At 52.0% G+C, this 13,845-nt stretch overlaps 1 protein-coding gene across 2 annotated transcripts in view; it reads left to right on the forward strand.

Annotated features, from left to right (window-relative positions):
* Window positions 1-741: 741 nt before the first annotated feature.
* The window catches only part of POR (P450 (cytochrome) oxidoreductase), a 17,386-nt gene continuing 4,282 nt past the window's right edge, over window positions 742-13,845 (forward strand). Inside the window, exons 1-9 of one of the 2 annotated variants that reach the window (XM_010006022.1) lie at window positions 742-920; window positions 7,291-7,339; window positions 8,191-8,319; window positions 8,965-9,114; window positions 9,983-10,107; window positions 11,003-11,092; window positions 11,532-11,630; window positions 12,302-12,418; window positions 13,254-13,372. In XM_010006022.1, coding sequence (XP_010004324.1) covers window positions 742-920; window positions 7,291-7,339; window positions 8,191-8,319; window positions 8,965-9,114; window positions 9,983-10,107; window positions 11,003-11,092; window positions 11,532-11,630; window positions 12,302-12,418; window positions 13,254-13,372 — 1,057 coding nt within the window. The remainder of the gene's footprint in view (window positions 921-7,290; window positions 7,340-8,190; window positions 8,320-8,964; window positions 9,115-9,982; window positions 10,108-11,002; window positions 11,093-11,531; window positions 11,631-12,301; window positions 12,419-13,253; window positions 13,373-13,845) is intronic. The other variant, XM_010006023.1, reaches the window with a different exon arrangement.

The following is a 13,845-nucleotide window of genomic DNA, read 5'->3' on the forward strand; positions in this document are numbered from 1 at the left end:
GGAGTTCAGAGCTTTGGCAGAGCAGTGGGAGGGAGGGAGTGATGTGTGGTTCCCCAGGGGAAGGACAGAGCTAGATGGGGATCTTGAGGTCTGGGTACTCATCCTTGTGCTACTGTGGACTTTGGGTATGGCTGTGGGCAAGTCACAAGTCACTGACACTCTGCCTTGGCAAGTTGAAAGGAGTAATTCAAGGAGATAGAAGTTACACTGGAGAAGAGAGTGGAAGGGACTGGGAAGCTGAAGGCCCAAGGAAAGGTGGATAGTAAATCCAGTCTGAAGAGTAAATTGGAAATGTTCATCCTTTGTGTTGTAATGACCTAAAGTGGGGATGCTCACAGAAGTACCATGCCACAGTCCTGCTTTCTGGTGAGCAACAGCTTTAGTCAAGGCTGGCCATGAGTCCCAGTTTTGCTGGGGTGTTAGTAGGACCCAGGTCGGGCTGGAACATGGGGCTGTTCTGATGGTGCTGGCAGAGAAGGATCAGAAATCACTTCTGATGGATCAGCATGGATGCCACAGTAAAACTATGGTGGGACAGTGAGATACCATGGGGTGCAACAGGATCTCATGATATTGTGGTGCAGAGTCTCTCTCCAAAGGGTTTTTGGGCTGCCTTGTGCTCCTAGGAGTAAATATGTAGTGGAACAGCGTGCTCTGAATGGCCCTTAATGCTCTTCTGTGGCACGGGTGACTGCTGGTGTTCATTTGGGGTTTTTTTTGCTTCCAGTGCCTCTAACCATCATGGGGGAAGCCAGCATGGAATCAACCATCTCCCCTCCTGACAGCACAGCACAGCAGGCCTCTCTGGTCAGCATGGTGGACGTGTTCCTCATCTCACTCATCGTCGGGCTCTTCACTTACTGGTTCTTCTTCCGCAAGAAAAAGGAGGAAGTCCCAGAGTTCCCCAAAATGCAGTCAATGTAAGTAACAGCTCTTGGGCAGCATGGGGTGAGTGTAGCTTTCCCTCTTGCTTATGGTGGGTCCTTAGAGGCTGTGTGGGAAGCTCAGCTGGATTCTGGAAGGTCCCCAGGTGAGGGGACTTAGTCCCAAAATGTGTTTCTCACGTTTCTTCTGAGCTGTTCACCTCTCAGTGCAGAAATCCCCGTGGAAGAGCCAGGCTGCAGTTCTTCCTTACTCCACCGTGTGGCCTAATCAGCTATTTGCCTTTCCCAAGCTAGGCAGAAAAGCCCCTGGCTGTACTTCAGAACTCTTATGGATTGTTTTGGCTATTTTCTGATAAAAGTAATATTTAGATAAATCTCGAGAAAGGTGGAGTTGCTCTTAAGCAGGTTTCCTATTGGAAATCTTATCTACTCTTAGCTATGAAGAGAATAAATAGTTCCTGAGCATGAGCTGCTTGGCAGCTCTTGTAAAACTTGCTTGGCATTGGTGCCAGGTTACCTCAGCAGCAAGAGACTGGATTTGGAGAGGGCGAAGTCCTTGTTCCATCTGTCTCCTGCAAAAGACTTAGGGCCAGGAGTGAGCCACATTGGTGGAGATCTGGGTGCAACTTAGTTCCTGGTCTCAGTCACATACCAAACTTAACATCAATTTTCTGCTCGGCTTTTTAGCTCATTCCTCCTGTTTCCTCCTGGAGCATTGGTAAGAGCAGTGAAGAGATTTGAAACCCACTGCAGCAGAGACCACAGGAGCTGGTGCTGTGCAATACCTTTCCCTTCAGTCTCCTGGGATCTCTTCCCTGCTGGGGTGCAGTTTGCCCCAGAGGCAAGGGCAGTTTCAGCCCAGCTCTGTGCTTCCCAGTGTCGGGCCTTTGCAGAAGGTAACCACACAACAAAGGTGGATCTTCTGAGTTTGTGATGCCAGCTGCAAATTCTCTGTAGCCTGAGTGGCTGGTTGTGAGGCTGTGCCATGAGGAGAGGAAAAGTGGTGGCCAGCAGTTGCATACTTCCCTCTCATGCCTCCAGGAGAGGGCTGTGTGTATCCATGCGTGTGGCTGCCTCTGGAGATGGCTGGGAGCTCAGCTGGCTGGAGGAACAGGCACTATCAGCCTGGAACTGGCTCTTGATGCAGCTCATGTTGGCTCGGAGGGGCTCCTGTGATCTCTGTCCTTGTGACTGTTTCCTCCCACCACGTGCAGCCCTTCAGAGGCTGTTGTGACCTTGCAGGGAAGTCACACTGCAGAGAGGCTTGCTAACCACCCTGGGGGAATGTGACCACCTTGGCCTGCAGCAGGACCTCAGCACGTGGGGCTTCCCTCTGAGGCTGGCTGGAGGTTTTGGCTCTGGGCTGACTCAACGGGTGTTTTGCCCGGGGGTCTGTGCTGCCTTCTGTGTGAGAGATGGGCTGGCAGGGGGCACTGGGTGTAAGTGCTGCTTGTGGGAGTTGTGGAAGAGCAGCAGCTCCTGTCACTGGTAACCAGGGAGGGGTGGGTCCAGACCTTGTCTGACACAATTCATGGTGGAAAAGTGTCAGCTAGGCAGGTGAGGAGCACGAGAGGAGGCTTTGCAGTCGTGTTTCCTGTATGTAAGTGTGACCCTGCCGTTGTCTGCTGCCCCCCTGCTGTGGTCATTGTATCAAGGTGGTCTGAGAGCAACATGGACCCGTAAGCCAGGGCTGTAGCTGGTGGCACATCCATCCTCCAAGATGGAGACAAAAACTTCCTGAAGCTTTTGCAGTGTTATTTTATGAGACATTTGGAAGCAGGAGGGAAATGAGCGGGAAAAACAAGTTTGTTCAGCCTGGGGTTTCCTTCCCTCCTGTCATCCTTGAGTCTGGGGTGGAGTTTCCTTTCTGATGAACAAACAAATCAGTGAGATACAGGACTGCAGTGTCAGCTGCTGCCCATGGCTGACTAGGTAGCAAGCTGGTCCATGGGAGCAGGCCTGTCTGCAGGCAGGGAAGCTGTCCCAGGCCCATGAAGGCAGAGTGCCCTTGGCAGGGCTGTCTCCAGCTGAAGTGGAGAACCTTGACCTTCAAAGCTATTGCTTTTCTTCAGCACGTTCTCTACAGCTCTGCCTTGACTCACCAAAATGTCCTGAACTGCTTTATCTGATGGTATTGGGTCACCATTTCTGTCACTTTGGCTCTCAACTTCAGCCTGGGAAGAGTGGAGGATCAGCAATTCAGACACGTCCCAATGGCTGGTGCTTTCATGGGTTTGCTTGCAAAGTGGGAGAGTGCAAGCAGAGTCTGACCTGAATACAGGGTCTGGCACCTCAATGCTCTCCTGGGGTTTTTGGGAGCCACTGCAGAGCAGCACAGCTTGATCGAGCCATGTCAGCTCAGCAGGGTCTGCAAAGGAAAGGCTGCTGCTGTGACTGCCCTTGACTGTGGCAGAAGGGAGGCAAGGCCAAGGTACCCAGTTCTGGATGGCACCAGGGCTGGGTTCACTCTGCATGGTTCCACCAGCTGGGTGGCCCCAGAGCAGTCAGGATTGCATCTTTGGGCTCAGCCACAGCTCAGGCACATGCACATCCCTCACCCTCACAGCCCAGTGCAGCTGTTTTCCTGCCAGAAGCCCCCAGAGAAGGGACAGAGTCCAGCACCTGCAGAGGTTTCCATGTACAAAAGCCATCCTGTACCTGTGCTGTGTCACACACAAGTGTGTGGGGCAAGCTGGGATCCCCCTGATGAGGATTACTTGCATTTTGACCGTTTCAGGCTTAATTGCAACCAGCAGAGCAGCCTTCCCCACGGCCTGCTCTGCAGATGTCCTTCGGGAGAGCGGGTCGGTGGCCTCGCCACCGTGGCCCCGAGCTTCCTGGGGTGGCACTGCTGGGGAATGCACTGCTTTATTTTTATTCTTTGGCTGCTGCTCCTCTCTGTGTTTCACAACCACAGATTGCTTTCTTTCTCCTGTCCCTGCTCCAGAGTTGTGCAGACTGTTTCCCTGGGGGGACGCCGGCGAGACATTGATTGGTGTGCTGGGTGTCACTCCCTCCCTTCTCCTCCCCCTCTCCCCATCTTTAACATTGTTTGGGGCAGAAATTGGCTTATCTCTGTTCTGCAGCCAGAGAGAAATCCATTCCCTGATGCTTGTAGGACTTCCTGAGGCAGGAATTGCTCCAACTCCTTAGCCTGATTAGCTCTCAGTGCTGCTTGCGTGTGTGTTGGAGAGACACAGACCACCTCTAATTTAATTTAATAGGATCCTGAAGAGAACAAACTCCTTTGAGCTGCCTCCGTAATGGCACTGCCATAGTTACCCCAGCATTGCTCATGCAGTGTCTGGAATCGTTTCATTCAGCTACAGCCTCAACTTCTTTTTTTTTTTTTTCTTTTTTTTTCTTTTTTTTCAAGAATATATATAAAAGCAGTTGTGATATAAACAGTTGCCAAGGTAACAAGGCTGGGGGCAGGGTTTTGTGTCCCGTCCCTCTGCTCCACACGGATGGGAGAGGGACGTGTGCTGCGGAGGATCCTGGGAGGTTTCATTCTCCACTCCTAATTCCTTTCTGCCACTGCTGCCAGATGTTGCAGCTTCCCAGGACTGCGCGGATCCACTCGGTAACTTCCCCAAGCCCCACCACGAGGATCTGAGCAAAACAGGACCTCTCCTGCTATGACCCGTGCTGGGACCTTTTGTGCCGCCTCTCTTCTCCTCAACAAAAGGCTGACACTTGGCTTTAATGCCCAGGAGGGGCAGAATGGAAAGGCCTGTGTGCCTGTTGCTCCAGAGCTAAGTTAGATCCGCTCCCCGTGCAGACAGACACGGCTGCCCTGACACTCTTTGTCTCTTCCCAGCCCTGACCATGGGCTGCATCTACTCGGCCCCAGGTGAAGAGGCAGCCCCGGCCAGGTGAGTTGATCTGCCCCAGGGGCAGGTGGGGTCGCTGGCGCTCGGAGGGTCACTCCTGACACCCCAAAGCTGGCAGAGTGGGGTGTCCCCGCCGGCTGGGGCAGGAGGAGAGGGCAGGGAGAGGCTGTGCTGGGAGGCAGGCAGCTCCAGAGGAGACCCTGCAGTTTCTCTGTGAAGTCCAAGGCTGGGTTCTCACTTCTGGATGGATGTGTGTGCTTTTGGGAGGAGAGCCACAGGCATGGGAGCTTCCTGAAGGAGAGATGTTTGGCTGAGACAGAAGTTTTGGTGTAATTGCTGAGCTCTTGGGAACTTCCTCCCCCTTCTTTTTTTTACTTCTGAAATCAAAGTGTCAGAGAGCCCTGGGAGTCCCTTGTGCTGTGGGCTCTCACCAAGGGTGTGCAATCTCTACAAGCTAAAGACTTACTCTGACAATGGAGTTAATCTTCTTTCCTCTACTTGTCACTTCTTCTGACTCTCCTAGCTCAGGGCAGTGACTCTTATCTCAGCTGTAAGAGCAGTTGTTGCTGAAAACACACTTTCTCTTCGAAGTTTTCCTGGCTGAGCAGTACAAATGAGTGCCATTTCTGTCTTCAGTGTCTTTGTGTTTTTGCAGCTCAGATTTTCAAGCCACCCTGATGAAGCAATTTGGGGGAGTTGGGTAGCCTTTTTTTCAAAAGCCAGACTCATTATTTCTTCTGTGTCTGAGCCACAGACTGTTCTCCACCACAACACTTCAGTGCAGGGTTGCCTTCTTTGAAAACAGACGAACTCCATGTGCTGCACCCTTTTCTGTTCCAAAGGGAGCTTGCTGAAAGGATCTAAAACGTTTTGCTTTCCTCCTTTAAATGCATTTTGTTCAGCAGTTGACCCAACAGCTATTTTAATTGGATCTCATTTGCATAGGGCAGTAAACCAGAGACCTTCACCAGCAAGCCAAAAACCAAGTGAGAGCTGAGTCTGGTGAGCTGGCTGGGGGGGCAGCTCTCCTGAGCCCCCATCCTGGTGGGGACACAGGCAGGGCTGGCGCTGCTCTTTATGATGCTTGTGGCATCCCTGTTCCCAACAAAGGACAAATGACAACGTGGGGAGACTGTTAAATGCTGAGAGTAAAATGGGGGTTACGAAGTAGCTCTCCTGGGAGCACAGCCTCCTCGGGTAGCTTTTTTGGGAAGGGCTTGCTTGTCTTCTGTGTGGGCTGTGTCAGTGCTCGGAGCAGTCAGGCCAGGTTGTGGAACTCCTTGATATCTTTGGATAGAAGGGGGTGCCTGGAAATGTGCTCTGCTGAGTGCCCCCCACCCTACCACGCTCCGTGTGTGTGTGCTCTGCAAATGTCCCAGCACATCCGCAGAGATCCCTCCCTCTGGGCTGCAGGGTTTAGGAAACTGTTAGTGAGCTCTGCACATTCTCACATGGGCCAGAGCCAAACCCATTTGTTTTTTGCCTGGAGGCTTCTCTCTTCCCACAGGAGACCCAGCCTTGCATTCTTCCATCATGAAAAAGAAAACGGGAACGGGTCCCACGTTCCTCCTCTCAGCTACCAAAGTTCCAGTGGGGAGGACAGCAAGTGAGCTCCTGGCACTTGTTCTCCTGCCTTGAAAAGACCCCAGTGTCTAATCTGACTGTAGCTGGACCCAGCTCTGCCAGTGAGACTCCCAGGTCCCCAGGGCTGGGTTGCTTTCACCCTGTGACACTGAAACTCTGTGGGTGTGCTTAGGACAGCAAAGCTCTTCTGGCTCCCTGTGTAACAGAGCAGCCATGGTGCTGCAAAGCTCTGTCTTGATGTTTCTGGTGCTGCTGTGGTTTGTCCCTCTTTTGAGATAGATAAAAACACCTCCCTGTGTTAATACAAACTCCATGCTGAGGATGGGAATGAGCCCTGCAGGCCCTTGGCAGGCAGAGATGCCCTTGGCAGGCAGAGGTGCCCTTGCCAGAGACTCGGTGGGTCTGATTAATTGCTCCACAGGGCTCTCCAGCCCTGGGACTCTTGTCTGACCTACTGTTTTGAGGTTGGAACAGCTATTTTTTAGCCCTGTCTGACTTCGGGCTTGGGGAATCCACCTGGGGGACATGGCTTGGGACTGATCCCCTGCCTGTCTGTGGGGTGGTGGGGGGAAGCAGGGAGCTCTCTGTTCCCTTCTCTCCCACTGTGGTTTGGCCTCTGAGATTTTTCTGGAGACTTGGTCTTGCATCATAGCTCTACAAGATCCTTGTAACCTTCTCAGCTGTGAAACCTCTCAGAGCACTTGATAGAGTAAAGGTTTCCTGACACTCAGGGCTGAGTTCCTGAGCTCTGCCTGAAGGAGGATTTACCAGTGGAGGTGAGGAGGGTGTCAGCTGTTCCCCTGTGCTCCCTGGTCTCTGTGCAGAGGAGAAGCCCTGCAGGTGAGCACTGGGTATATCCCTGAGATGGGGTAAGGAAGACTGCTCCATGGGGACTCTTCACTGCTTTGGGGGGCTTCTTTTTCTCTGCTTTCTTATTCCTGACCTAAAAGAACATGCCCATCTGAAAGGAGGTTCTTCCTGTCTTTCAGTGCAGCTCCAGCGAGAGACAGCAGCTTCATTGAGAAGATGAAGAAGACAGTAAGTTGCTTTCTCTGGCTACGTGGGGTGCTGGGAAGGTGGGGGAGCTTAGGTCCTTCCCAGCTTTCTCTGAAGACTCTTTAGTTGTCAGCAAGGTGGACTGGTTTGGATACAGACACAGGCCTGCTGTAAAGAGGGAGGCTGTGTGGACAGGCAGGAATAACTCACTCTGCGCCTGAGCATTGTTCTCAGAGAAAAAATGAAAAGTGAAAAGTTGATGCCAAAAAAAAATAATAAAAGAAAGGTGTAAAATGAGATCAAAGTCAGGAGGGAAATGGCAGAGACCTTTAAGTCACTGGCTGTCAGTTGTTGATCTGCATGGTTGGTTCCCAAACTGGCTCACTCTGGAATGGGAGTTGTTGTACACAGAACTGGCAGCTTTTGACTCCTCTGGATTGGACACAAGAGGAAGCAGAGGAAGAAGCAAGGGCTGGATCTATTTTCCATTTCACTTCAAAGTAGCTGGCTTGGAGCAGAGCAGGAGCCCCCGATGCTCAGGCACTTTCCCAAAGCTTAGGCAAGTCTGCTTTCTCATCCAGGGAGTTCCCTGTTTCCAGGAGTCATGCTGCAGCCTTGAGGCTGAGAAAAAAAAAATCTGGAGGGTTATTCTTTGCTTTGGGTTTTAGTTTGACCTGAGTCACCCCTCTGGGACTGACAAGAGTCACATTCTTATTAGGAATTTGGCCTTTTCTGCTGCAAACTCAGCATGGAGCCCTGGGCAGACTCAGTAGCCTTTAGGTTGCAGAGCTCATGATCCCAGGCATTTCCTTTGTCTCTGGCAAGATGTGCTTCATCTGTGCATTGCACAAATGAGTAATCACCAGCTAACAGGGATTATTTTTCCTCTCCAGGGGCGAAACATAGTGGTTTTCTACGGCTCTCAGACAGGTACAGCAGAGGAGTTTGCCAATCGTCTCTCCAAAGACGCTCATCGCTACGGCCTCCGGGGCATGGCAGCAGATCCAGAGGAGTATGACTTGGTAATGTAGCCAGGAACAGCCTCAGGATAGGTTACATCCTTTTAGTGCCCCCTAAAACACCCAGAAAGAGCTTGGCCAAGGGGCAGTTGCCCTTTTTGTAGTGTCGTTTAGAGGAGAAAAGAGCAGCCTGAGATATGCAGGGATGGGCTTGGTTCTGGAAATTCTGCAGGTTTGGAGTGAACATGGCAAGGTGACTGAAACAGGAAAGTAGCCTGGGGTGTTTGGGAGTTGCAAGTCATCCACTGGCAAGCATGAAACATGCTCCATGTTCCTTCTGTAGCTAGCATTGGTCCTATACTGCTCCTGTCCTGGACAGAGTGTACAGAGCCTGTGTCTGAACAGAGGCACTGGAACTGTGGTGTTCTCCAGGGTGAATAATGATTCTGGTCCCCATGAGCCTTGTATGGAAAATCCCATTGCTTTTCTGGTGGGGTAGAAGCATTGACTTGCAGTCCAATGAGGGTGGTTAGCTTTATTTCCCCACCCATTTTGGGCGGGTTTGGCCTTTCCCAAGCCCTTTTGCCATCAGCTGCTTGACGTTTTGGCCCAATTCTGCACCCCAGAGGCAGCTGTCTTGTAGGAGCAGGCTTTCCCAGTCACCACGTTGAGGGCTCCTTGAGGATTGACTCTTTCCTTTGGTTGCAGTCGGACCTGAGTCGCCTCTCTGAGATTGACAAGTCCTTGGCTGTGTTCTGCATGGCCACCTATGGTGAGGGTGACCCCACAGACAATGCCCAAGACTTCTATGACTGGCTGCAGGAGGCAGATGCTGACTTGTCCGGTCTCAAGTTTGCAGTAAGTGGCTCAGTTTGTGCTACAGTCAAAGTCAAAGTCCCCTCCACATGCCTTGGTTAAAGGCACAACGTGATTTTCATGCCTTGTGTGTCTCTGTTGTATGCAGTCCCTATTGTCTCCCTCTACAAGCTCCTGGGATGCTTGCAAACATATAGCTGAGGGCGTTAAATGCAGATGGCAGGGTGCTGTCTCCACTCCCTACATCACAAAGGGTTTGCTGGTAATGTCTCACCACAAACAGCCCAGCAGGCATGAATACAAGGTCTGTAAATGAGTTACAGGCTGCTGCTGCTGTTCAGGAGCTAATTGAGCAGCCCTGGGCCAGATCTTCTCCTGCAAATTAAATCACTTGGAGGAGCGTGTAGCTCTTTTCCTGTGCTGAGCTGAATAATTGACTGAGATACAGCTGCCTCACCTAAACCCCAGCCAGATTCTGTAGGCTGCATAATAATTGCAAATGAGGAGAAAATCCACTGCTGGAGATGTTAAGCTGCTCTGTACAAAGCAGTGAGCAAACACTTGTGAGCAGTTCTGGGAGGCAAGGGGCACCATTTGGTCTCCAGGCAGTCCAGGCTCTCACTGTCCCTCCACAGAGATGGTGAAGGCAGCTTTTTGTGTGTGCATCCTCTTGATGTGCCAGAGGCCTGGCTCCAGGGAGGTGTTGGTTCCTACTGACCAAGCACTCTGCAGTGATAGGTTCTTACTCAGGAGGTCCACAAATAGCTGCTGGAAATCTGGGAGAGGTCTCACTGTCTTGTCTTCCATGCATTTTCTTCAACATCATTTGGGTGCTACTGGCCATAGGATGCTGGCTGGATGGGAGAAATCCAGACCCTGTTCCTCCTCACTTCCCAGTGTTTCCTTCCAGGTCTTTGGACTGGGGAACAAGACTTATGAGCACTTCAATGCCATGGGAAAGTATGTGGACAAGAGACTGGAGGAGCTTGGAGCCCAGCGCATCTTTGAACTTGGGCTGGGGGATGATGATGGCAAGTGAGTAGCTTGGCTGGAAGGGCTGGTCAGAGCAGACTGAAGTGTTGTGGAGGGACCTTGGCAGGGAGTTGGCTCCACTACTAAACCAGAAGTAAGCCCCATAGGGTAGTTGTGGGAACTGATGTGTTTCTGGTGTGTGTCTGTCCTCCCTCCCACAAGCACATCCCTGTACACTTGAGCATCCTGGGGGATCCTGTGTCTGGGAAATCCCATATCAGGTTTAGATGACTCTAGTTGTATACTCAGGGAGGCTTTGCAGCCTCTTCTTCCTTTGTCCTCCTGCAGCTCCATTGCCAACCCAGCCTGCATGGATAAGGTCACTCATCCCTAGGGAGCAGGCAAACTCCATCTCCTTGAGAGCTGTTTGTTTTATGGTGGGATGCAGCAATCTTCCCACCTGGATGATTACTTTTTTGGCCCTCTTTATGCTCGCCTGAGCACCCTGTGGGTTGCAGCTTGACCTGAGAAATGACATCACCCCATAGCTTTGCCTCTAGGGCCTGCATCAGCTGGTGAGGGGGATGTGTCCTGTGTGGGAGGTTCTAAGCCCAGAGAAATAAGCATTGTCATGGTGGGAGCTGCCTCTTAGGAAGATGACCTGATGGCAGGAGCTGGATAGAGTCTGAATAACAAAGCCTTCCTTGTTAGGTCTGGTGAAGGGAGGGGTGGCTGGTGTAGCAACAGTTCCCTCCCTCCCACCCACCTACTGCTCTGAAAATGCTCTCCTGGAGATTCGTGGGCAAGTGGGAGATACCAAAACTGCCTGGGTCCAAGGGCAAATGCCTTTTCTCATGGTGAAGGTGGAAGTCCATAGGGAACTCACATGGCTTCTCTGGGAATGCCCCTTTGTTCCCCCTTAGACAGGGTTGTTCAATGTCTCTTTTGCCCTGACTAGCCTGGAAGAAGACTTCATCACCTGGAGAGAACAGTTCTGGCCAGCAGTGTGTGAGCACTTCGGGGTGGAGGCTACAGGAGAAGAGTCCAGGTGGGTATGGGTGCAGGTTCTTTTGGTTACCCAAGAGATTGGCCTCCTCTGTGTGGTGGATGTGCCCTCAGCCCTGAGCTGCTGTCCCCTTTCTTGCATCCTTCCTCTCCTCCCAGACTTGGGGGGATACACGTGAAATAGGGGAGTGAGCGGGGCTCTTTGGACTGGTGTGAGTCTGAACCCAGCTCTGGATTTCTGTTCTGAATGGGTTTGGTTCCTCTGGGGATGGCTTTGCTGGGTTGTGATGCTCCCAGAGAAGCTGATGTTTTCCTCTTTCTTGGCCTTTCTGCATGGTCTGCCCACTCCCTAGTGTCTCCAGGGAGATGAGGGGGTGGAAGCGGCGTTTGTTTGACCAGCAACAAATCCAGCTGATGGTTCCAACTGCACCTTGTCATTTCCAGTTTGACTTTCAATTTTTTTTTCCTCTCTCCTCCTCCAGCATCCGCCAGTATGAGCTGGTGGTGCACACAGATGTGAACATGAACAAAGTCTACACCGGTGAGATGGGTCGTCTCAAGAGCTACGAGAACCAGAAGCCGTAAGTGCCAGACTGGGCGGGGGGTGTGTGGGCTGAGCTTCACCAGGGCATCCTTGATGTTCCCCCACTGCTCTGTGGGCAGTGTCATTTCTGCAGTGCAGCCACATAGCAGGGCTCTGAGAGTTGTGCTCAGATCTCCACTGGAGGACTCTCTCCAGTTAATGAATGAGTGTTGGAGAAGGTGACAGGGTTCCCTTGTGCTGTTTGGCTGGAGCATTTGAGGTCACTGGGAGCCTTTCCTCACCCAGGGTAGCTGCTGCATGATGGTTACCTGCTGCATGATGGTTACCTGCTGCATGATGGTTACCTGCTGCATGATGGTTACCTGCAGTCTTGCAGTGGGGAAGTTAGCTGTATAAATGATTCCCAACCTGAAATACCTCTTGGAGATGTGACATTCCCTCCCATCCACCTCTGCACCAGTTTTTCTGAATGGGGCAGGAGCTGTGGCCTGCTGGGCTGTGCCAAGGAGGAAGATGATCTGTTTTCTGTGGCAGTGGGAGCAGCAGCAGGATCATCATTCAGTTTGTGCTGTGGTCTGCTTTGAAACGTGAGCCAGGACAGCCCTGTGCTCAAACCATGGGAGTCTGCTCTGGAGTTAGAGGGAACAAGTCTGGAGCACTGTGAGCCTGCAGGAGAGTAACACAGAGGGTCCCTGTCCTTCCTTCCAGACCGTTTGATGCCAAGAACCCCTTCCTGGCCCAGGTTACGGAGAACCGCAAGCTGAACCAGGGTGGAGAGAGACACCTGATGCACCTGGCACTGGACATCTCCAATTCCAAAATCAGGTAGTTTCCCCATGGGAGAGTGGGCCTCTCTTCTAGTAGGAGCAGTCTGCATCAGAAGCAAAGAGCAAGGATGAGGTGCTGCCCTTATCTAGCACTTTGGAAGAGGACCTTGTTCTCATAATCACTTAACCCTGCCCCTCTGGACTTCTGTGCCACACATCAGGTACCCCATGTCAGGCCTTTCTCCCAGCTCTTGTGCTGTGTCTGGCCATGCCTGCTGGCTGGTCTGAGTCCCTCCAGAGCTGGCCACACACCCTTCCTACCTGAGCAGTCCAGCTGCAAGAATTCTCTAGGAGTTATGCAAAAAATGATGTGGCAGATGAGCTACGAGAGAGGGGAGAGCTGGGCGTGGCTCCTGGCTGGGTTTGTCTGGCCTTAGATACACAAGCATAGGGGGAATAAAGCCCTTTTTTATTTAAAGAAAATAAGATCTTGCTGGCTTAAATTCCCTCGTGTGTGTTTGTGAGAAAGCCACGAATCCAGGTGGGTTAACATAACTAAATACTTCAGAGAGAGGTTTTGAGCAGCTTTGCTCCCTGCCTGTCAGGGAGCTGGCCTGGCCTTGCTGGAAGTCTGGCCTTGCTGAGCTCTCTGCCAAAACTTCTGTGATTTTGGAGGTCCCTTGTGAACAACCTGGTTCTTAAAACCATTATCCCACAATGATCCTTTCTGCTGTTATTGGGGATCCCTACTTGTACAGGCACAGTTCAGATCTCAGGGTTGTCCTACTGCCCCTTGCACCAGCCTGTTTGTCTTCTAGCTGAGCAGCTCAGGCTTGGGGTGGATGAGAAGTGGTGCTGGTGTTTGATCTGCTCTCCTCCTGTTCTCCTGCCAGGTATGAGTCTGGGGATCATGTGGCTGTGTATCCAGCCAATGACTTCTCTCTGGTGAATCAGATTGGTGAGATCCTGGGCACAGATCTGGACACAATCATGTCCCTAAACAATTTGGATGGTGAGTATGGATCACTCTGAGTGTCAGCAGTTCCCCTTCAGCCACGGCCTCTGCCCTTCCTCCTGGAGCAGGAGCCAGATCACCCCTTCAGGTCCCTTGGGGCACATCCAGGCACACAGAGATGTCCCGTGGCCACTCTGAATGTGGTCCTGTTTTAGCAGCAGTGGCTCAGAGCCCGCTTGCTGGGAGCCAGCTGAAGTGGGTCAGTTGTGAAATGCCCTTGGTGTGCCCAATCAACAATGAATTATGAAACAGCAGGCTCCTAAATCCCGAGCAGCAGCCTGCCTGGGCATCCCTCTGCTGCCACCCAGCTCAGCAGAGCCCTTGGTGTCTGAGATGCTGTTATTCAATCCTGGGACGAGACACGGGCTTGGGGACTGAATTCCAGGCAGGGAGCACTTATGCTGCTACAAAGAGCTTTTCCTGGGCAACGTTCCCAGCAGAGCTGGCCCCTGGCAGCAGCCTGTGGCTGG

This window comes from Chaetura pelagica, unplaced genomic scaffold (genome assembly GCF_000747805.2).
Source record: "Chaetura pelagica isolate M959 unplaced genomic scaffold, ChaPel_1.0 scaffold49, whole genome shotgun sequence".
Classification (NCBI taxonomy): Eukaryota; Metazoa; Chordata; class Aves; order Apodiformes; family Apodidae; genus Chaetura; species Chaetura pelagica.